The sequence below is a fragment of the Melampsora larici-populina genome (genome assembly GCF_000204055.1).
Source record: "Melampsora larici-populina 98AG31 unplaced genomic scaffold MELLAscaffold_40, whole genome shotgun sequence".
Lineage (NCBI taxonomy): Eukaryota > Fungi > Basidiomycota > Pucciniomycetes > Pucciniales > Melampsoraceae > Melampsora > Melampsora laricis-populina.
Window position 1 is genome coordinate 330697 of NW_006768804.1, and position 24174 is coordinate 354870.

A 24174-nucleotide genomic window follows, 5' to 3' on the forward strand; every position below is an offset into this window, starting at 1 on the left:
CGCAACCAAATGTATCCTTAAGCATTGGCTTTTACGATAAATACCGCTGCCATCGTAACAAGGATTGTAACTATCGGTGTGACAAAAACATACGAACCTAACAATGTTCTTGAGATTAAGTGTTGAATTCTATGATTTCTAATCTCTTGTTGTACATGAGCAAGTGATCCCACGGGGAATCGATTTGTATTAGTCATCTGTACCAAGGTAATTGCTGGAGGTGCTCCAATGAGTAAAGCCATCACTAGAATAAAACAAGGGTCGTCCAGAACATTTCCGTTCATGTCTTCTCTCAAAGGTGGTGGAAGGGCTCTTGGAATGAAGTAAAGAAGTGGGATGAAAACGAGAGGCGCAAGGAATTGACGAGCAACGATTGCAATGATCATGATGGTACGGTCAGAGACCTTGGAAGTTGGTTCAGAGACCTTGGAAGTTCGTTCAGGGATTTGTGACTCGAGTGAAGGGTCTGAAGTCTGCTCTGCAGAATCTTCTGACTTTTCTGCTCCGACTGTTGCTGATTTCTTAATTTCACATTGCTTCTCACTAGGTCGTTCTTTATTAAAGTAAGCACCTGTGATTGTGTAATATTGGTCAGAGTCGAGTAGCACTAAACCGTCGACACTGTTCACGCACCTAAGACCACAAGTGTCAGTGGCACAGCCACATTTCCGGCAAAGTTGAATGCACTGTTTTGCGCATGGGTTTGTGAGAAATGTTAAAGAAAGGATGAATAATTAATCAACGACGGTTTGTAGAGCCTTATCGCACGCAGATAGAAATTGAGCTCACCCTCGTAGAGGTTTGAACCCCATCAAGGCGGTTTGCAATGGTGGTATGCACACGACCAGAAAGGAGAGGATAGTAGAGTATCTGGATGGAAGACCAAAAATCAGTTCGGTTTACAATTTTCTCACAACTTCCCTCCTTCCCCTTTGATGCTTGAGTGAAAACTTACAAGGTGGGAGTCATGAATCGATGAATGATCTTCGCTGGGGTAACGATAATATTAATTATCTTCAAAGACAATGTTTTCCATTTTCCATGTCCATCTTTGAGTTTCGGATCAGGCGGACAATATGAGATAATTTGTATTTCATTGTCAATAACCACATGTAAGCCGACCTCAGGAACGTGATGATTCATTTTACAATCGACTTTGTCTTTGTTGGTTCCGCAAAATTTCAAAGAACCCCACGCCTGTCGGGATTTTGGCGCCTCAGTCTTGACTCTCTTTTCTTCAGTTGATACCGCTAACAGTCTAACTCCATAACTCCAGCGAAGAACTAATCCAAAGCTACTAAATAGTACAAAGTAACTCAAGGTTCTAGCCATTTGCTGCAAATACAACGCATAGAAACCCTTTGTTAGTAAGATTGCATTCGTGATTTTCAGAAACAAAATTAACTACCTTGTCTTGATCGTCCGTCGGGCCCCATTCAAATCCACCTGTGCTTCCCATGCCAGCTAACATGCTGGTTGCAATAGCTATAGGCAATGAGTTGCTATTCATAAACATTGAAACCGCGATACAGAATTTTCGATCAGACGATGCTAATCGAAATATTCGACCTGGTATATAAGCTAGCACAGCCGAAACAATTGTGATGAAAACAAAGGCCACTACGACAACATAAAGTTTGACGAGCTGATCAGTTGTTAAACTGTAGGCGATTTTTTGGAACACGAATGCGGGAGTGAAGAAGCAACTGTAAGGAGATTAATATGTTAGATTTTTATTCATTGGACCAGTCTGATCTATCAAAAGGAGAAGCTATCTACTTGTTAGCTTCATTGAAGCTGGCTCTTGAATTAGGTGTGATGATTTTTCTTCGGGCGAGAATGTAGCCTGCTAGCTATTAATCATACAATCAGACCGTATCAAGATGAAGAATAACATAGCCGAGTTTCGAGTAGACGTACTGATAATAAGAAAACCTATCAAGTTTCGAAAAAGGGTGAATAAGATTTGGGCATGATATCGAGCATGGAAGGAGATGTTCTCAACTGACTTGCGAGATGCTTCCTATCACGGTTCTATAAGATGATTCAAAGAAAGCTTTAAGTCATGAATTTCTGTCAACGATGATTGAAGAGCAAAACTCCTTACAATATTATATCAACAATTGGAGACATCCCTTCGTTATACAACTTAGGAAGTGTTGAAATAGTAGAAGAAAACGAAGAGGTGCCCGAGGATAGACGAGAAGTCTTGAATCTTGATCAGGATGATAGTGATAGATTTAAGCTGAGTAAAGGCGTCTGATTGATCTGTTTAATCGATTGATGTCCACCTATTTAGAATCTTGATAGCTAGCTATGGATCATGATAATATCTCAAGTGAACTTATCAAGATTCATATATCATTGATAGTTGGGAGCGGGAGGGCGCGTTTATCAGTAAATATATAGCAATGCAGCAGATCCTTTTAGCTTGATTTTCTGGCCAGTCTACGTTGGAGGGTTCAGCTGATCCTGATTGAGTACATACATAGCACGGGATGTTCCGATGCCATCATGATCTGTGTCCACTCTTGTTGCGAACATGAACAGGATTGAACTTGAGTTTGTAAGTCCCTCTCGGCGAGCGAGCCTGCGAGAGAGGGACTTGATAGGACTTGATATCTTATCCACTAAATTTGGCACAAGAGCCAAATTCTTTTGGCTGGAGACTTTTTCCACCCGCTATATCTCATGGAATCAGTTTTATGCAGAGGTCGCAGCCACCGGGAGAGCCGTGACTGTCATGCCCTGACACTGACACCTGACTGTCAGGCCCCTCACAAACCATGTACAGTAGTTAACGTCTACTTTGTACTACCTTCCGACCAGCCAAATGAAATCTTGTTTTTGAGATCAAAAATGACTACCTCAATGACTACCTTTTAAGTTGATAACTAGACAAGTACATTAAGGAGAGTAAGTGTAATCTATCTATATCTCCTTGGGACCATCTGAGGCATTGATAATTTTTTTTTTTCACTAGATGGTCAACATTTGGGCCCAAGCATAAGCTAGGCACTTAAGCCCCTTGGGTTAGGTACATAAGGTCCTAAGCCAAGTACTTAAGGTCTCGAGCCAAGTACTTACGGTCTTAAGCCAAGTACTTACAATCTTAAGTCAAGTACTTAAGGTCTTAAGTCAAGTACTTAAGGTCTTAAGTCAAGTACTTAAGGTCTCAAGCTAGGTACTTATAGTCTTAAGTGTCCGTGACAATGTGTACTTACACAGACCAGGGCCAGCTATGTGTCAGTGGTCCTGTGGTAGACCCAACGGGCTTACCAGCAGGGTAGATTGTAGGGAGAAGTGTTTGACCAAGGTGTGATGCAAGCTTTGCATATGTATCACAAGTTGCCTTGAGAAGCTTTTTGATACTCTGATGGTAGTGTATAACATCCTTTCTTTGTTAATCTTCATTAACCCAACCATGTTCTCAAACCATATTGGTTTGCCCTCACTTTTAATCTCTCAACCTCCAATGATGTATATTTGGGCTATTGTTCACTTTCAAGAATTCCTACACAATCATGAACCTCATTTTGAAAGTTCACACTCATTCACAAGGTCATTCTAACAAAAGCCAAGACAAAAACAAGTAGAGAAAAAAAATAAAGTAAACAAAAGGATCAAGAAGAAATTTTAAGGAAATGACAAGAAAAAGAGCAGGAAACAATGTAACAAAGTCACATCACGTATAGCGGGTATAGAAAGTTTCCAACCACTACTTGACCCTTGTACATGGGTTTTTTTTGAATCCACGCCAAAAAAAATAAAAATCAGAAATGCCTGACAATTGGGCCCGGGGCCAGCCCCGGGGCCGCCCGTAGTCAGGTGTAGCACAGAGTAGACTTTAACTACTGTAATCATTCAGGATGAGCCCCGGCTCCGGCGGAGGCGGAGATCCCCGGTCTACCGTACCGTCGATACGGTAGCCGGGCTAGAGCTCTGAGAGCCCCAACACCGACCCGGGTCCGTCGGATTGGGGTCCGGCCTGAGGTATCAAGATCCCCGATTTTTCTCGGAGAACCGAGAAACCGTACATAGATTATGAACAGTTATGATACATATTCAAGCAAGGATGGGTGAACAAGCAGTTGATACATACAAGGAAGCGATTAACAGTGTTCAAAGAGAGTTACGAATTGAGATAATAAAAACAATAAAGAATTAAATATCAAGATAATAAAAACGATAAAGAGTTAGAAATCGAGATGACAAAAGAATCATGATCGATAGGTGAGGGAAAGGTGAGGAGATGAAACTGAATAGATGGACATCATTCAATCACAGCTATAGGTTCTGCCTTTATACATGCATGATCAGCCATGGGTAGCAGCGGGCACTTCACCAATCAAGCTTTTCATGTTGAAATATTTCCAGGAAAAGGTCAGTCCAATCGAGAACTCGCGGGGACTTGACGGAGAACCGACATATCGGTAGGGCACCGTTTTCTTGGTGGCGGGGACCGGTCTACGTGTCCGGGGAAGAGTCCCCGTCGAGGCGGGTTCGGCTCGGAAGCCGGGCAGGGCTCTTAGATTTTGCTCGGTGGGTCGTTCTGGCCGGTCCCCGAGCCCGACTGCCCGGGGCTCATCCTGAGTAATCATGGGTCATAACCCATTACCAAAAGGTCACCCGCCACCTGTCGCATCCCCTGTCTTTACTGTGGTCATCCCCTTAACAGACAAAAGACACTCCTGGTAAAAATCATCCAAACATTTCACTCATTCCAACCCTGGAATCTTTACTACTCACCGGAATAAAGAAAACAAACAATCTATATGGTAAACACTCTAAACAAACTCAAACCTCACTAAGAGAATCAGAAGAAAGAGCTTCATTAATTCTTGTGTTAGGTCTGAAGTCTCACTCAAATTGACCACTTTGATTGGAGCAAGATAACCCACAAGGACAGAATTTGATTGTACCCTCAGGCAATTGTTTTACATCTCAAAGTTCAGATAAGCAATGAAGTCACCATCTTGTTTGCTTGATCTTTTGTTCTTTGCATGTTTGCAGAAGATCAATTAACTGTTCATATTACATTGCTTGGTTGTGACGAGTGATAGAATTGATAGATTCTACACATTGACAAAGTCATGACAAATTATCCATTTTTTAAACACTCAAGACATTGAGAAGTTCAAGAAGTGTCTCAATCTTTATGTTCTTTCGAGCTGTTGGTGTTTTTGAAAAGGGAGGTGAATTGGTCACAACTCTTGAATTCATGCAAGCAAAGAAGAAAGCACCAACCGTTTTGTACATATCGTTCTTTCGTTTGTCGTCATCCACTCACGAAGATCTCTCATTTCCCCCATAAGATCTTGATATCATGAAGGTTGAGACGTTTCTTGAGATGTTTCTTTTCATTCAAGACTAGAAATCTTAGCCTTCACTCAATCCAAAGTTTAATAATCTTGAGTGGATAAACACCCAGGAGATTGTTGTAACCGATCTTGACCAAAATCACAACTTTTTCTGATTTTTGAATCTAATGGAATCTTAATTAATAGATTTAATACTCCTTCTCTACATAATCTTTCAGCTCTACCTGTTGTAGGTAAAAAAACTCAGGAGTCCCATTACATCTTCCACAAATGAAACCTGACACGTTTTTGACTACTCGCAAGATCAGAATAGGTGAAACCCGCCTTGCTGTGTAAGCTGGGAAAGTTTGTTGATGCGGTGAAAGTGAGATCCGAAATGACGTGGGTCTTTTGAAGGCATCGCGGTTGCAGTCGATGTGGGGTGAGGTGGTGAAACAGAGGTGGTCATTGACGGATTAGACCAGAGGGAAACTGAGATGAGGATAGAGGACGATAACACAGGGCATGTCACACTGGTGATTAAAGGTCTCACCAAGCTTTTATCAGGGATGTGACGTGGTGGAAAGCAAGTTTGAAATAATCATGCTGGCTTTCACGGGTGAGGGACAGGTCACTGAAAGGCCTGACTGTCAGTGGCCTGACAGTACTGTCAGGGTTGTCCCGATTGCCTCTCGTTCTTGTTTTATGGGCGCTTTGGCAAAGGAGGCCGGTGTGTTACGCGTGATAGGCTAGGGGCCTAGATTGCAGAAACTTTCGGTCCGAGGGTGCGGTGCGCCTGAGAGAAAGATAGAGCTGGGAGTACATGCGGGTGGCCAAGCTTGGCGCTGAGCATCTCCACTGGAGAGCCCCCCCCCCCGTAAGTATGAAAAAATAGAAAAAGTAACACATTTTGATAAAGAAAATAACAAATTTTTTAAATAATTATTGCTGACAGTGCTCCACATGAAACTTAACCCATAGTTTGACTAAAAAGGGTGGTGGGCGGAAAAAAAGAAAAATTTGTTTGATAATAACGAAAAATAACAAAAAAATAATGGAACTAATTGCTGCTACTGAAAAGAAAAATAAACTGTATTTATGATTTTTTAAGGATTCTGATTTTTGGATTCTTAACGAACACTTTTTTGTGATGAACGGAATGAGTTCTAACGCAACAGGACTTTGGGACAGGCAGCGGATTGAACCCCCTCGGATGATGGCACAATGGGTTCGTTGGGGAATCTGTCTTGCTGCTGGTCCTTGTTGCACCTCATTCCAGAGAGGTCTGCGATTCCACGGCCTCCTTTGCCTGGGTGTCACGCCCCTTTCACAGATTCCACATGGTTAATACTCGTACCAACCTACGATACCTTACAAGTAAATACCCTCTTGTACAAACACAAGTCTTGGTCATCTGCTTCTTCCCCACATGCACATCTGATTCATTCTTGGTTTTCCTCTATCTCTGCAGATGTATTATGCTTCAAACTTTGAGAATCTCACAGATCTTTAACCAGGAATGTTACAGAAAAGTGTTTTTCAAGTCTCTTGCTTGACACTTTCCTGATCAGAATGGAACAATTTGAAGGTACCATTGGCATCATGTGTAGAAAAAGCCAATGAGCAAAACTTTTCTTAGTGCAACAGGTAATTTATTTGTGAGATATTGAGATGTAGTGGTTGGGAAAAGTCTCCAGCCAAAGTTTTCTGGCTCCTGTGTCAAATTTTGTGGATAAGATATAAGTCCCTCTCTTGCAGGCTTGCTTGCCAAGAGTGACTTAGTTAGGTAAGGAAGGCACCCATTTTTTTCAAAAAAAAATGAATGAATTTCTAGTGCAACTGGCCCTGAGGCATAAGAACCAAATTACAGGTGATACATTAGTGAGATTATATGTTGTAAAAAGCAACGCAGCAATAGATACCTTACTGGTACCGGTACCGTGCCGTGCCGTATCTTTTTTGGCCGGTACCGTACCTGCAGTACCGTAACTGCTCGCTGGTTACGACACTGGAGGGTCAGAGGGAGCCGTTTTCACCTCCGGTACGGTACCAGGTACAGTACCCTAAATTCGGACTCAATACCGGTACTGGGTAGTACCGGTATCTAGGAAATCCGATACTGTACCGTACCGTACCCTGTATTTAGTACTGTACTCGGCACAGAGAGCCCCTGTCACCATGACCCCAACCCTCAACCTCCAAACGTCTCCGAAGTCCAGATCGAGGGTCCACCACCATCCCTTTCGGGCCATATATGACCCCTTGCGTCTGAATCCACCCCGATCCAAGCAATTTACGTCTCGATAGGATACGATGGCCATTTTTCAGCGCCTCGATGGGTTGGCAGAACACTATAATTGCAGACCTACCCTTTACTACAGGTCATCCCACATCCCGATTTCGTTTGTGATATTTTTCTAATCTCTTTCAATTTCTACATCCATCATTCGATTTGGCTCCAATCAACTGACATTCTTTACCCTTACATTCAACTTGCCCTTAATCATTTTCTCTTAGTATTTGTTTTCATCAATTGGTTACTTTCACATCCAACCGCTACATCATGTCTTCTTCTTCTCAACCAACTCGCAGGAGTTCTCGACCATCACCCATGAGAAAACACCCCAAGATGATCAGCCAACCTGGTGATTCTCGCCGATCTGTCCACCGTGGCAATGAGGACTCCGATTCGGATGCCTCCTCATTCTCAACAGCAGTCACGAAGCAGAAGCGACGCAGGCCTGACTCCGATGATGAAGACGAGTCAGACCAGTGTTCTACCCGTTCGACCAAAGCTTCATCTAAACCTAGAAACACCAGTTTGACTCGCAAGAAAGCATCAAAGCCCTCCAAACGACACCAAAAAGATAAAGCACTCAAAACCAATGTACCCAGCAGCAGTAACGATTGTGTCCAACTTCACATTAACTTAACTCAAGACTCAGACCAGGAAAATCTGAAAGTTTCCAAACCCGAGATCATTAAAGATGATGATGATGATGATCGATACGATCGCATCAAGGATTATTTTGATCCACCAGTACATGGTGAAAAGGATGTAAGGATCATTATATATTTCACTTCTTTATCTTGGATTGTACTTTTCTAATATGTTTAATCAAACCTTTTCATATAGGCACCGAGTCAGTTCAGCACATATCCCTGCAAATGGTGCAAGAAGGACGTCCGTAGCGCTGGAGGAACTTCCAGTCTTTGGGTTCATCGAGACGGGTCAAAACAGCCAATCAAGTCTGGTCATCCAGGGTGCTCAAAACGGAATGAAGCACTGGAGGCTGGATGTGTCCTTCCCATCACCGTTTTCGAGCAACGCAAGCTGGAATCAACTCCTTCAGCTGGTCAGACTTCGATCACAACTTATGCCCACTCAGTCATCAAATTTGACAACAAGGTGCTCAACCAAATGTTGGGCATGTGGGTTATACGAACCGCTCAACCTTGGCGCCGAGTCGAGGATCCTTACTTACGAGCTACTTTCCGCTATGCTAACCCTAATGCCCATCTATTAGGCCAAATGTGGGTTGCGAAATTCACCCATGAGGCCTACATGGAGATGTGAGCGACGGTCTTTGACGAACTAAAGGTGAGTTTATAATGATCATTATAAAAATCATTATATTTACTAATTTTTATATTGGTCATCTGTCAGACCCTTACCAGTTCTTTTGGACTAATCCACGATGCGTGGACCACTAAAGGAAATCGATATGGGTTTCTTGGAGCTACAGTGACGTTTATCAACAAGGACTGGACCTACGTTACACAACACCTCTGCCTCAAGCTCATAGCTTGGCACCATAAAGGTGATTGGCTTGCCGAGCCGTTGGTCAATTTACTTACAAAACATGGAATCCATAATAAGATAAGTTCATCTTAGATTATATTTTGTTATTTTCTTTTAATTCCTTACCTTATCTTTTTACCCTTTGCCACATGTTGGCGCAGACTCATGACTCGGGTAGCAACAACAACACCTTAGCTGAGGCGATGAAAATTTGATTAACAAAGTTTAGTGAAGATCGAGGTCAGACCTTTGAATGGGACCACCAGAAGCATCGAGTTCGATGCATATGTCACAAGCTAGCGCTGATGGTCAACGCCGGCCTGCAAGCGCTGGGCATTCAAGCACCGCCGCCTCCCCTTGTGAAATCATCAATCCTGGGGGAGTTTCCTATTCCAACGCACACTTTACAATCCATCCCAGAAGAAGTCGAACCAGCTGAAGAGGAAGATTTGCCGCCATCAGTCAAAGAAGAAGAAGAGTGCGACGAGGTTGATGATACTGATATCAAATCAACTCAAGCTCAGGAATCTGCTAATTGGTACGAGGTTGCAGATGGTCCGCATCCAGAGCCTGAGGTTACCTCTGAAGATTCTGAAATCCTGGCCACCAATCGTAATGAAGCGAATGCTGTGTTTAATCTGATAACAAAAGTAAGTCATTTCAAACATATAAGTTTACGTTTGATAATTTGGATTCTAATATGTCTTTTTACAATCAGCTTGATGTCATCGGACGGAAGATAGGAGGGTCAGCAGTGATGTGCTGCTTGTTTGATGCTCTTAGTCAAGCGATGACATCACAAAAACTGCCGCGGCCTATTCCTGGGTATGGTATAAGGTGGAATATAAAGCTACAATGTTGGCGTAGGCTTTATAACGCACGAGAGGTAAGTTTATCTAAATTCTAACAAATTCCTTATTAATTTGTTGAAAACGATTTGTTTTTAGGTCATTGACCAAATCCTGAAAGAGGATCAAATGGACCCACCTCGGAAAGGAACCCAGCCAAGTCGTCCGGGCGAGACCCCTCTTCCTCCTGATATTCACCGGCCTCGAGGTATCTTCAACAAGGTGATGATCACGCCAGACAAATGGCGCCAGGTCCGAGACCTTATGGACATTCTTCAAGTAAGTAATCTTTCTATAATGCTGAACATCATAAACCTAATACTTATCTTAACTATTAATATAGGATTTTGAGCGTCTGACAAAGTTCTTTGAGCAAGACGGGCCGACAGGATCCCTTGTTATACGTGAATACGTCAAGCTCAAGAAGAACATTCAAAAGAAAATCGACAAGACTCAATCACGAGCTGAACCCCTTTTCCCGATGTATCATGTGATGTTAGTACGTGTAGATGCTTATCTCAAGGAAGCTCTGGCTTCAGACACCCTCAACCTGGCCACCATTCTCCACCCAAGTCTACGATTGGACTACTTCAAATACGCTTTTGGGTCTAGCTTGACTGAGACTCTTCTAGCAAAGTCTTTGATTGAACATGCTTATGACAAGAGAAAGGCCGAACTTGAGGCCAATGGACCTTACAAATCAACTGCTACTTTGACTGGGAAAGCTTCATCTCAAGGTAAGAGTTTGGCCGCCGATGATGAAGACTTTCTCCATCACAAAGAACTTCATCGACGTAACACTGCCAATGAGCTGCGATCTTATTTAGAGATGGCTGAAGAGCCTGCATCTGAGGTGGGCGAAAATCCTCACTTGGCTTTGGCTTGGTGGAGTGTAAGTGAAAGTTTCACTTACAATCACGTTCATTATTTTCGAAACTGATGATATTGATCTCAGGTCAATCAAGGCAAATATCCGGTCCTCAGCCACCTTGCAAAGGATTACTTGGCAATCAGTGGCACGGCATGCCCAGTCGAGAGGACTTTCTCCTCGGCTGCCGATGTCTGCACTGCTGACCGGAGCTCCCTCTTGCCAAGACCCATTGAACGGCTTGTTTCAGGGCGTATGTGGTCTGTAGAGGGAGTTGAAATGAAAGGTAAATTTACAGAAGCATCAGATGCTATGAAGAAGTGTTTGGCAAATGATCAAAAGGCACGTAAGCGGCGGGGTTAAGGCCATTTCAACTTCTTTACTGGGGCCTTGTTTTCTCTTTTGTTATGTCTTTTTTTAAACATCTATTCATTTGTGTATATACATCTTTGATTTAAGTTTCAAATATTTCAATTTCTATTCACGCTCTTTTTTTAAGTACTTCTTCAGGTACTACGCTAGGTACTGCTGGGTACCTGGTCAGGTACGATACTGTACCGTACCGAAATTTTACAGCAAGGTACCGGTACAGTACCGTACCGACCGTTCAACAAGGTTACAGTACTGGGCTTTAGAGCGTAAGGTGGGCCCAGCGAGAAGATACGGTACTGAATACCGTATCTGGGCTGAGGTACGGTACTCGATACTCAAAATTTCGAGTATTGAAATTTAGGTACGGTACTGGTATTGCAGGTATGATACCAGTACCGTATCTGTTGCTGCGTTGTAAAAAGCCCTGGCCAAGGCAAACTTGACTAAGTCCCTCACCAATTGCCCAAGGCTCGAGCAAGGGATTCACCTCAAAAATGAGAAATTTGGCTTGAGAAGTGAGCTGTATTGAGCTCAAAACCACTACATTGTGTTCTTGCTTTTGTGGCTATATAATCAACACTTCATGAAAAAGAAAAGGTTGCTAGGAACATTACATGTGCTAGTGCTTCAAGCTCTCCAATATGTCTTTGGGAACTTGCACTTTTGGGTGACCCAAGGTTGGAGTTTTTCACCGGTTTCTGAGAAATACAGGCTTCAAACCCGCTCACTGTTCTGGAAGCGGTGAAAAAGTCCAATCACAAATCACTGAGCAGCATAAATTCCAGTCCACAAATGGAACTTCTGGAAGTTGGAGCTAATGTGACGGCTTGTGGCCATTATTTTATCTCTTTGCACAAAAAGCACTTGAATGAGCCAAAGAAATATTAAGATGTAGAGATTTTTTGTTGAATACAGCCTACTTCTCACACAAAAATTTGGGTTTTTGAGGTAAGTCCCTTGCTTGAGCCTTGGGCTGTTGGCAAGGAATTTTGTTAAGTTTGTGGCCAAGGCGCATCCCCTGCAACACAGGAATTCAACTTGTAATGCATCCTCTTGATGCAAATAGTGAAAGTATAAGCCTTGGGGCCAGAATAGACCCAGGGCAGATTGTTTATTTACTGCTTTCAGGGGTCCTGCCTTTGGCTGGATACTACACCACAGTGCTGGTGACATGTGATGCTCACGTGAGATTCCACTCTGCCATTGAAATAAGTGCTGTCTACATTGTCATACCCGACGTGAGTTACGCATTCCAGCCAGTGTGGGCTTCACCCAACCTGATTGTGTTGCTACAACGTGATGACTCACCCAATGACTTGCCCAATGAAAGGGTGGGTCATCTCATATCATCACAAGGTGAGATGGCTCACTCAATGAACGGGTGAGGTGACTTGCCTTGTTAGGGTGTAAGGCAAGCTTTGTGACAACCAGGTCTGAAAGCTTACACACCTGTACTGTACGGAAGTTGTATTGAGCTGGTGAGTGTTGGCTCATCCCAGTGCTCTTCTAGCCTCATGATGGCTGAAGAGCCACACCAGTTGAATCAGGCTGGGAGTTTCTCATTGTTTTGCTCACAGAGTGCATACTATAACAACCAATCTGATCTTTGCATTGAAAAGAAGTACATACAGTAATTATAGAAACACAAATAACATTGAAAACAGTTGAAAAATAATAAAAGTAAAATAAAAATGGCTTGCAAGTGAAATTTACAATTTTTGATTGTAGTGCTTGATATTTTGATTTGATTGATTTTTTCTTTTACAAAAATTCATCAAGACATTGACCAATGAATTGATTAGTGAGAGCCAAAAGAAAAGAAGGTGAAAAAGAAAGACCTACAATCTACATGATTGATCCAGGTGTACGGGGTGATAATAACCATAAGAACAAAAAGAAAGGAAAACATTGATATTTGGTATAGATGGATGATCATAAATATATAAACAAATGGTCAGAAAAGTACCAAAAGATCAGTTTTCAACTTCCTTGACATATAGCAGAAAACCATCCAAACAAGGGGAGAAGAGGACTTAAAGATGAAACAACCAATCAAAGGGATTTGAAATGAATACTTCATACAGTAAAAACCCATGACATCAAGCTTCACAGTAGCTTGAATGAGATAAATATGAACAAATAAAAAACGGACAAATGAAACAATCAATCAAAGGGCTTCAATATGAACAGAATGGAACCAGTGTCAGTAAATCTGAATCTGAACAAATCAAATTTAAGAGAGTGGTAAGAAATAAAAGAAAGAATTGATCAATCCAGCCAACTGGTACCTAACAGGATGATGATGCAAAAAAAGTCAAATGACGTGCCTCCAAGGCAAAGGTGGTTGATGAGTTGTGACAACCCATGAGTGATGCAGGACTCAAGTGTAGACAGGGGAAGTGGACATTTGACAAAGTGTATGTAAAATTTGCGAAATGTACTGGTGATGTCATACTTGACATCATGCAAAAAGTGCTTGCATAAAGCTCAACAGTACCATCAGCCCGGTTATGAAAATGACACCTGGCTGTGACATTTAGTATATACACAGCCTTCTTTTGGAAAAGCGGCCTTCAAGTTTCAGATTTGCTTTGGTCAACAGCTCTTCTTGATTGCTCTTAGCTTATATTGAGCTCGCCCCATTGTGTAAGTCGTTTCTTCTCCCTTGTCATCCAATATTCTCAACTTGATACTAATAGCTTTGTATCTCAATTTTTGTTGTACGACTAGGCATGTCTTTCAATTGTTTTCTAGGGTATCAAAGCTATCATGGGCAGTTTGTATCATTCCAATATTTGCTTTCATAGTTCTTCAATCCATCTTCTATCACATTGGTTTATCAATTGGGTATAAATGTTAATCCCATAGGTTGTAAGTATTTTTCCAGTTCCTTCTTTTTTGTTACTTTTTATGTATGATGCAAGCAACTCATGTTTTTTGTTCTTTTTTGAAAGTGCCAACAAGGTTGACATATTGTTTTTGTAAGAAAAATGTTCTCATTGTATAGCATAATTAGGATGGTTGTGTATAATATTGATGTAATTAGCATTTATGTGTTATTATGTTTTCAATAGAAATCTCAAACATTCATAATCAGTTCAAGTATGAACGCAAAAGAACCAATCTTGTGTTACATGAGATGCATCAGAAAAAGCAAAAAAAAACTCAGAATCAATGGAGGGGCCATTTTTTTGAAGGGCGGCTTGGCAACAACACATTTTTTTGGTTTGTGGAGTAGTCATCTTGATTTGCTTTGTATTTTACACACATTAAGAAAATAACTATCTTCTCAGCACCCAATGTAAAATCATGTGCTGGTCATTCAAGCTGAGTGTGCTGAGGATGTGTCAACAAGTACGCTTCCTGAGTTGTGAAGTAACTTGATGTAGAAGGGTACTGTAGATAAACTTCAAAACTTTTTGCAGCAAAGAATCAAACAAGATAGTGAAATGATATAAACTTGAAGCAAGGCTATTACTAACCAGAGAGGTTTAGAGAGACTTTAAAGGTAACTGGAGGAATTTGGTCGTGGCAAAAGCTTATAAAGCAAATAACTAGTTTGTTACACCATGGGAATTATTATGTCCAAAACCCAATTGAGCAGAGTTGCGGTATCCGAGTCCGCAACTTTGCTCAATTGCAGGTTTTGTTCACAATACGTTCACATTACGTTCACAGGGTACCCTCGAGCTCTGCTGGCCCCTTCCCATTGTTCAAATTTTCATATGTATTAAATATTATTTATCAGATATTGAAAATACACATATACATATTCATTTATGTGTGTAATCCCCGAATTCCAAAACAAGCCTTTTAAAAATTTCTGAAACGGTTGGCTTGGATGAAGTTAAGCTGGTGAGCTCAGGGCTTGCTAAATAGCGTATACCCTTGAAATGCTGAGCATGTCGCGCAGGCTTTGGGGCCCGGGGGACAGCTTGTGCAAGATGCGGTTAGTCGGGCGCATGTTAAGCTACATAGGAGGACCTGGTCATATAGGTGTGCATAGTACGGCTCGAGGGTAACCTGTGAACATGTTGTGAACGTATTGTGAACAAAACCCGCAATTGAGCAAAGTTGCGGACTCAGACACCGCAACTCTGCTCAATTGGGTTTCAGACATAATAATTCCCGTTGTGTTAGATTGGTTGGTAGTAAAAAGGATGAAGAAAAAAAGAAATAACAAGCAGGAAACAACTGGGTTTTATACCCATTCTGACTATGACCGCGCACACAACATTTGAGATAGACTATAGTTGGTTGTTACATGATTTGAACATTGTTCCTTGCAATTCTGTTACTATTAGTACTGTAGAGTCCTCATCAGTGGTTTTCCATAAAAAGCTTCCCACCCCTAAGTGTCGTCCATTAATCAAATAGTATATTTTACCTAATCCAGTCATACAAAATCCCAGACCATCAATCAATGTTCATCACATGTTGATACCCAACAGGTTTTAGATGTATCTGAGACTTGAATTGGGTCATCACTCCAATTCAAGAATCATAACTGGGAATCATACTTCTTTCATAAGTTCGTATCTTCTTCAATTAATTCAGAACACTTTTACATAACTCCTGATTATTACTTTAAAAAATATGAAAGAAAAAGAAATAATGAAAAAGAATGAAATGTGAGAAAAGAATATGAAAATATTCATGAGAGAAAAAGATGTAAAGTGAAATAATAGATATAATGAGAAATAGTTCTGAGAAGATAAGGTATCTTACGAGTTTACATGTCGGCTAGGTGATAAGTACTTGGGTGACTTATGCCCTAGCTGACAGGATGGGTGGTCATCCTGACACATCCCAGCTCACGTGCCAGCCATCAGCTTGGATGACTGGCAGCCAATCTCATTTGGGTGCTCAGGATCTGGCTTTCAGGCCACACTCACATCCATCAGCCCACCCGCTTCTAGGCTGGTACATCACATTAGCATAACGTGAGCTTGCTGCTCACAGCAAGTTCACATGTAGAACAGCTGACAAGCTTGGGTGAGGGCCACATAGCTGTGGTCACCCTACTGTCACCTTATTATCCACAACTAGTTGTTGTGGGGATAACTCATTCCCATCTCATGTGGTCCCAGTCAAAAGTCGCCTGGTGGTGTAGGAATTACATTTCAAGCTGAGCCCCAGCCCCTATCTGGTGGTCTCTGGCTTGCCCAAGGCCTCAACCGCCAGATAGAAAGTATTCTCCAACCCAATCAGAGATTGGTGATTGGTATTTTTAAAGTTTCTATAGACCAACCTCCAACCAGGGTATCTGGCACTCTGTTCCAAAAAAAAAACTTTCTTCCCACTTGAGTCATCACAATATATCCAGAAAATTCAAATTACCACAACAAAGCCGCAAATACTGCTCAATAAACCTCCATTGAAGTTTGAAGTTTACATATCAAATTCATGCCTCAAGCCAATTCAAACTTTCAAAACAATATGTCCTCTCCAGCAGATCAATTGGATGTGACAAATACTAATAGTTTTTGCTACAACAAAAAGAAGCCACACATGGCTTTATTTTAGTAAGCATACCAATTTCAACAAGTGTGGTTTTATGATGGAGAATGGAAAGGAAGGTGGCGCCTGTGATAAGAAGGGAAGTACAAAATCAATGTCAACTCACCTCAAAACTAGGCATGCTGTCTGTGATCAGTCTACCAAACCAATCCAACATTGCTTCATTTCTCAAGAAGGTCAAAACAGATCACTTGGTGAGTGATATTGTCTTGTTATACTTGTGTAGAAGACATACCTTGTGCTAATATCTATTCTTATAAAGTATTCCCTCAACACTACCAATACCAGCCTCATGACTGGGGTGTTGTCAGGAACACCCAAACCCCTGTGCTGCAATTTGAGTGTCTTCTTTTGAGGCAGTAACCAGAGGAAGTAGCACAATCTTGAAGTGCATCTTCAGCCTCTTCCAGGCTTGGGTAGACTGAGAGGAGGGAGTTGAGATTCTTTTGTTTGGAAACAGGATTATTTGAGTTGGATAAGGTTGACTGGTTGAGTGTTGGCTCTGAGGTGCCCCCTGTCAAGGAAGGGTCAATGACCATGGTGGTGAAATCATCCATGTTGATATTGGGGCACATCAATGATTGATTTGCATCAGGAGGCAAGAGAGGACTTCTCAACTGCCAAGCATGTGGTTGAGGCTGTCCTGTATGTAAGGTGCTTAAGGATACCTAAACGGACCTAGGATTGGGGGGGTCTGAACTGTCTGAACAGCAAACAGGGGGGGGTCGGGATAGAGCAATCCTTACTTAAATTATACAAGCCAAATTGCCCAACTAGTGAGCCTTGAGTACTCAAGAGAGTACCCAACCCTCACAACCCTTCTGCTCCCAAGAGATAGCAAAGGGTGCCCTTTCAAATTCTGCAGATCTTTGTGGCATCAGTTGGGTGGCTACTTTGAATATTTTCAAATCATCAGCTCTTTGGCGCCACAGCGAGCCTGCAAGCTAGCATTAAGATCCAATCTTTGAATAAATCCTGGCTATGGGTGAAATTTGAAGGACCCGAAAAAACTCAGCACCATCATCAAGGAGCTTGACAGTTGTCGAATTTACCCCGTTATGTTTCTCTTGAGCCTAAAGTATTTAGTGGATAATAGCATAACAGCAAAAGAGGCCTCCAACTCCCCGCATATATCGGTCTGAGGAGACTTTGGGCCGTCAAGAGAACAATTATAATCAATGGTGAATTAATTTGCTATTTCCAGCTAGGTCAATGATGGCAAGTAACCATTGTGGGTTTGAACGACAGGAATTGTATTGACAACTGAGATACCGAAAAGCAAAGATTTTGGCGCCTGTGAGTCGACGCCAGAGGTGGGTCAAGATGTGTATTATAGACGAGAAAGGTCGTAAGTTTATGAGCGCTTCACTCGGTTTTGGGGTTTCGAAGCTTGGTAGCTTCACCTAAATTTCAAGAAGAGCATAAAATGAGAAGAAATAGATTTAGTGCTGATTATGACTAATGCCAAGATGATACATGGTGAGAAAGTCTTACGCAAAGTTAGCCGAACAATTGCAGGCTGATAGCCTGCTTCGGTATGCTCTTGTGGTTGCATTCGGACATCAGCTTGAACGAGGACCAGAGATCTATATAGAAAACGCGTATTAGCAATGCAATTGGGAAATTCGAGCATAAGTGAAAGCTTGAATTGGGCAGTCGGATAAATAGCTGTGTTATATTGTAACTCGCCCTTTCTTAAACTCAGCCAGGTATTTGTTGATCCCAGATCCAAATGAAAGAACGTCATGGTATGAGGTAGTTGGCTCTGCGCAGATTGGAAGTAAGTGTATCATTGGCAACGTAAAAGTCTTCTTATATTGCTGTGATTTGAAATCTCACCTTTGCCTGCTTCCCTTGCTTCCCTTCCTATTGGATCAGAAGTAGCGATTTTTAATGCAATCATTGGATCTCGATCGGCCCCACGTTCGATAACTTTGGCATCTTGAACTAAATTTCCAATAAGTGTTAATCTAGCATAGTGTCGACGAGCGTCAGGATTCCGGAGTGAAGTTGAGGTAGCTCGTCCAGCCTGCTGGCAAGACCTTAGAAGTCCAGATGAAGCTTTTGTGAGAACCATTCTAGTCAAGGTAAGATGGTATGAACGTAATGTTGGTGATGCGTGAAAATGTTTGCTGCCGAAGTCAGAAAGTACTCGAATTCGTTCTGGTGCCGGGTACTTGTAATCGCGAATCGCGATCTCGCAGCTTCGCGTGACAGGTGTGGACAGGTGTGTGATATCTACGCACCACTGCGACTCAGCCCTAACCTCAAGACTCAAGAGTTCACCTTGCGCCATCACTGGATCCTAAAAGTGACCTGGTCTGGAGATCAGCGAGTCGAGTGTAATGCTGTGGAATTCACTTGACTGTGGTGCAAAAAATCCAAGTCACACAAAAATTTCTTATGAGCTCCACATTGATGGCCTTCATGGCAATATTTCATGGCCAAAAAGAAGGGTACTCAAAGCAAAGTATGTAGCGCTACATACTTTTCGCTACATACTTTTTTTGGCGGGGACAAAGAAAAAAAATATACTTTTGGTCTCGCCTTCCCCGCCAAAAAAAGTATATAGCAAAAAGTATGTACACGTACATACTTACTTTGAGTACCCTTACTGTATAGGCATTCTCCACTAAATGGATGTATTCAGTTCTATCCTCAAAGAAATATCTTTGAAGGTTCATATCTACAATCTCAAAATGATAGGCAGTTGTGATGTCAAGATCAATGAGCTCATCAAATCTCATTTATAGTGTCAGTGATGCATGGTGAAAAAGTATTGCTTCTGTGCACCCATAGATATGTGGGACATTTTTCTAATGTGAAGCAGGGGATATAAACTTAAATTGGCATAAAAAGAATAGAAAACTTGCAAGAATTAAGGAATGATCAAAAGATATCTGGATCCAAAGTTTCAAACTAAATTTTTCAAAAGGCCTTGAAACTTAACCAGACTTTTTTCAAGCCTGATTATATATACTCACTTGAATCAACTCAAATCATGATTTGGCTCAAACTTGTGTCATTTAATTTTCTGGGTTTCATCCTCATGAGACAACTTTCTTTATTTTTACCAAAGAAACAGAGAGTGAAGGAAACAATATAGAATCCTTTGTACTGACAATTTTTTCAGAATTTCATGACAAAAGAAAATCAAGAGAAAGTAGGGAGTTTTTTTGCTTCTAGTTTTTATCAGATATATTGTAGGTTGACTGTTAGGTTTAAAACTTGAGTTCTTTATGAGACTTTCTTTACTAAAGGACTCTCAGAATTACGGAATTCACAAGACTTTTGTTTTCTTGATCCAGTAAGTAATCATTGAAACTTGAGATTAAGGACATTTCTTCAAACTGGAATAGAAAAATTTTGAGCGTGTCAATAAAATTACATTCAAAGTCTGATTGAGATGTGATCTAGCAGATCATCCGGTTTGGCATAAAAAAATACTTACATGTTTATGGAATGATCAATTATTTCTTGATTTTTGTTTAGGTGTGATAAGATTTTCTCATTATATCTACTTGTCACCTTTAAGGTATGTATATAACAGATAGCCTCAGTTGGAGTGTTAAATTGACCATTTTTCAATGCTTCTATCACCCCTTCAATCTGTGAGTCATTCACTTCGTCGACTTTACAAAATGGTCTCAATAAGTTTTTGAATAAAGAGTTTCCGTTTATGTGAGCTACAAATTTTGAAAGATTTCTTTGGAAAAGATCTTTTTTCCATTCTTGACTTGCTTCAGATTTACCAAAATGTAAGTATTCACTAATTGCCATGGTTGAAAATTTCTCTATTGTGGGAATGTCTCGATTGGTCATGTGATAAAAACATTTGAATGATAAAGAGTCAGAAATATCTATTGGAATCGGGCTCTTTTGTAAAAGTAAAGTGTCGTATATTCCAACAAATCTGTCACTTGGAGTAAATTTTTCTTCTTGTAAAGTCATGTTGATTTCTGAAAGTAGTTTTCCACGTTCCAATGAATCTTTGAGAGCTTGATCAAGTAGCAACAGGTGAGGTAAGCATTTTGTCTGTTGTTTTTACTGACCAATATTACTCACCTGGAACGTCTTCGATAATCTCAGGTATAGAATCCCCAACAAACCGACCAAAATTGACAAATTGAAGGTTGATATCTATTTGTTTACAAACCAAAAAAAATGTTTTTGTAAGTAGAACCCTGAAGAATGCAAAGATTCATGATCTATTAATATTCACCTTTCAAAAGAGATAGTTCAAACTCTCCTCTAGTGAAACCTTTTTCGATGTTAAGGATGATTGGATGCAATTGACCTTGTGGTAAAAAGCTCTGCAGGAGTTGCAAGATACCAAGTGCCCATATCCTATATACGTCATCAAGATCCTTTCTAAGGACATCAACTGCCATCTTGATTGCCAAATCATAAGCTGAACCTATTATGAAATTTTCTTGAAGGGGGTATTGTCTTGAGTCAATAGTTTTTATAGGGATAGAGATGATCGATTCAGCGAGCTTGGTGATATCAGGGTCTTTTGAGTCCTTAATGACTAATTCAGATAAAAATTTATAATTTTTGAAAGAGAGTAAATCTTTTGGAATATCCCTTTTCAATGACATATGACTCAAAGCCTTGGTTTGCATATCTCCTTTTGGGTTCATGAGCTTGAACAATGAGTAATATTGTTCATGGAGAGTGTTTTGACCATCCGTCTGTGGAAGCTTGCGCTGTGTTTTGAATCTATAGACTTTATGGCCTTCTGGATCTATCAAAAGTAAAGAACTGTCAGACAAATGGATTGGAGACTCCAGATGAGCTTATGTTGAGTCTTGTAAAACAAGGCTTTGTGCACCGCAAGATCCATATTTTGGGATCACAATATCAGGGGTAAATCTGAAGCGGTCATGATACAGATGACACATGGGAGCCATTACGAACACAGAGTCTAATGGATATATATATACGGAAGATTCCATAAGTTATAGAGAAAACACGCTCACCAAGGTTCTCGAATTGATGATCAAGATATCCTGCATTAGACTTATTGAATCTAGAAGATCTCATCATAACATTGATAAGAAACATTTGAGCAGATTCACCAAAATAATTTCCATATAACAGATCAAGCAATTCATCAAAATTCTTGACATTGAGATTATCAAGATTTTCAAATGGTTTTAAAACTTTATGAATTGATTGATTTGTTTGATTATTTAAGAAATCCTTTACTTGTTTTTGTAAATGATCTTTTTCTTCAAGTTTCTCATCAGAAACTTTTGCTTTTGGATCTTGATCTTTCAGTGATAAGTCTTCAGATATATCTTCAATTTTTAGATTTTTTTTATAACTGTTATGGGCTTTGTGAGAAATTCCAAGTTGGTTCTGTTTCTTGACAACAAAGTTCATCTCTCCATTTTCTACTTCACGCAACCTTTGAGTAGAGGGAGCATTGGCTACATGATCCAATTGCATGGGTTTACATCCACCCAAGGATATATCACTCAAGAAATGTATCAAGATGTATAGAAGCACTTTCATGACGATAAATCCTGAATGGTTCAGGAAAAATGGTATAAGATGATCTTTTTGGTCCTTTTGGCGTCTTTGCTGAAGATTGAAGGTGCAGAATTAGAAAGTATAGTCCAGCCTTAGGCAATAAAGTTTAAAAGAAGTAGGAAGATTAATCTGAAATGATCCTAGTTCTAAAGTTGAGAAAATTTATAGTCGTAGAAATTATAGCCTAATATTTTCAATTTTTCATTTCTCTTGGGGGGAAGAAACCTCTTTTAAACCCTAAAATTTTCAGATCTCTCATTTTTTCCCCAAAATTTTCCATACCATCACACGTTTCTTAATCGAATATGTTTGAAATATTTCTTAGAATATGTATCAAGTGATTCAAGATGAGCATTACTTCCAGGGTATAGATGAGAAACATCATGAGATGCTATAATTACAACAAAAAGCAGTGAAATGAGGTTCCTTAGGGTTCCATCAAGGTTTTACAATCAAGTAGAAAAATAAAAACGAGTGAGTGCCAGGGTCAATATTTGAACCATTCTTCCCATCCTGAGACTGTTCAAATGAAACCTTTACCTAAGAAACTATTTCATAGCATCATGTATAAGCCGACGGCAAGAGGCGAGCACAATTGAAAAACGACCACCAGATGAGAAAACTTGTCACGCTGAAGCGCAAATCACTTTGTTTTTAAGTTGGTTTGACAAATATATACTTTAATTGTGACTGGTTCAATGTTGATTCTGCGTAAGATTTGCAACCGGAGGATATGTATGAATGAAAATCAGATGATGCAATATTTTCGTTTTTTGTAACTTTACGGATGGAGGGCCAAAAGGTTGCACTGCTCGCAGCGGTTTTGCAACCGCGACGTGATACTAAGGCTAGGCTTAGAAGGAAGCGTGCAAAACCAAAATTCGCTGCGATGCGCACGTTGTATTGTAGGATATCTCCATGCTCTGGCAAAGGGAAGCGCAGCCAGCAACGTTCATCTTTTCGGACTTTAACTTGCTGTTTTCGAAAATCACTACAATCAAATGCTATGCATATAAACTGGCTGATATGCCTGATCCGAAACCAAAAATTTATTACGCCGGACCATCACATAATTTATGGGTCCTTTATGCAAGCCTAGATTCATTCTGATCCGAGTACTAATGTGACAAAGTGAAAGCATGACTCTGTAGCCGTTGCAACCACTGCCGCAGCGCTTTACTGCCTCGCATCGTACCAATCAACGGCTTTTTTACTATTGAGATCAGAAACGTACCAATGCAGTAGCAGATACCAAACCGGAGAGAAGATACCCGCTGTCGAGGCGAGCTAAGCATTCCACCATTGTTTGAATACATTCCTGGCGCGCTGCCTGTTCCATTGCAGCGTGACTGGCTCACTGTTAGCAAGGGAAAAGGAAAACCCACTTTCTAGATTGTTTGATATAAAATCTCTCATATTTCTACTCCCTAGATATCTCAGTTGAACGTCTTTCTTTCAATCCACGTTCATTGATTCAAGATGAAAAATAGCGCCAGGGTGTAGAGCCCCAACATTTTACAATTTCCTCTTCACAACAGCAAAAAATGATTTTAACCAGTTAGGACAAAACAGGATATGTGTTACGATTGAAAGATTAAATGAAATATTCGATTGAAGTTTTACACTTACTGGTGAGAAGGGTAAGTTGAGTGAATGAAAGAATGTTAGGTGATGGTATCGGTATTGGAACGTTCCAATTCACCCTTACAACTGAGAAACAATGGCTTTGCATAATCATTTATCAATACACCAGAGGTCCATTTTCTCGATCAAAAAGGATGTTGACATTGTCAATCAAATCATCTGATCCAACTTGATATTACATACCAAACCACTTAACAAGATTTCTTTTTATTCAAACATTCCAAGTCCTCTTTCTTTCAAGTTTACAATGTTTCTGACCACGTTCCTTGAGAAGTTCATATC

General features: G+C 40.7%; 4 protein-coding genes across 4 annotated transcripts; 1 reads left to right on the forward strand and 3 right to left on the reverse strand.

Moving 5' to 3' along the window:
- Positions 1–70: 70 nt before the first annotated feature.
- MELLADRAFT_91175 (uncharacterized protein) lies at positions 71–2133 on the reverse strand (the record flags this gene model as incomplete). Its single annotated transcript, XM_007414048.1, has 10 exons — positions 71–97; positions 156–571; positions 634–686; positions 790–870; positions 956–1335; positions 1409–1706; positions 1780–1853; positions 1921–1935; positions 2010–2034; positions 2108–2133. The coding sequence occupies 10 exons, from the start codon at positions 2131–2133 to the stop codon at positions 71–73; spliced, it is 1395 nt and encodes a 464-aa protein (XP_007414110.1).
- Positions 2134–7975: 5842 nt separating this feature from the next.
- MELLADRAFT_91176 (uncharacterized protein) lies at positions 7976–8125 on the forward strand (the record flags this gene model as incomplete). Its single annotated transcript, XM_007413953.1, has 1 exon — positions 7976–8125. One exon carries the CDS (start codon positions 7976–7978, stop codon positions 8123–8125), a length of 150 nt encoding a protein of 49 aa, XP_007414015.1.
- A 9950-nt stretch (positions 8126–18075) lies between these two features.
- Positions 18076–19006, reverse strand: MELLADRAFT_66161 (uncharacterized protein; the record flags this gene model as incomplete). Its single annotated transcript, XM_007414047.1, has 3 exons — positions 18076–18113; positions 18205–18378; positions 18550–19006. 3 exons carry the CDS (start codon positions 19004–19006, stop codon positions 18076–18078), a joined length of 669 nt encoding a protein of 222 aa, XP_007414109.1.
- A 1035-nt stretch (positions 19007–20041) lies between these two features.
- Positions 20042–22230, reverse strand: MELLADRAFT_109934 (uncharacterized protein; the record flags this gene model as incomplete). The annotated part of the gene is made up of 5 exons (XM_007414046.1): positions 20042–20060; positions 20162–20708; positions 20776–20850; positions 20933–21457; positions 21693–22230. 5 exons carry the CDS (start codon positions 22228–22230, stop codon positions 20042–20044), a joined length of 1704 nt encoding a protein of 567 aa, XP_007414108.1.
- Between the last annotated feature and the right edge of the window lie 1944 nt (positions 22231–24174).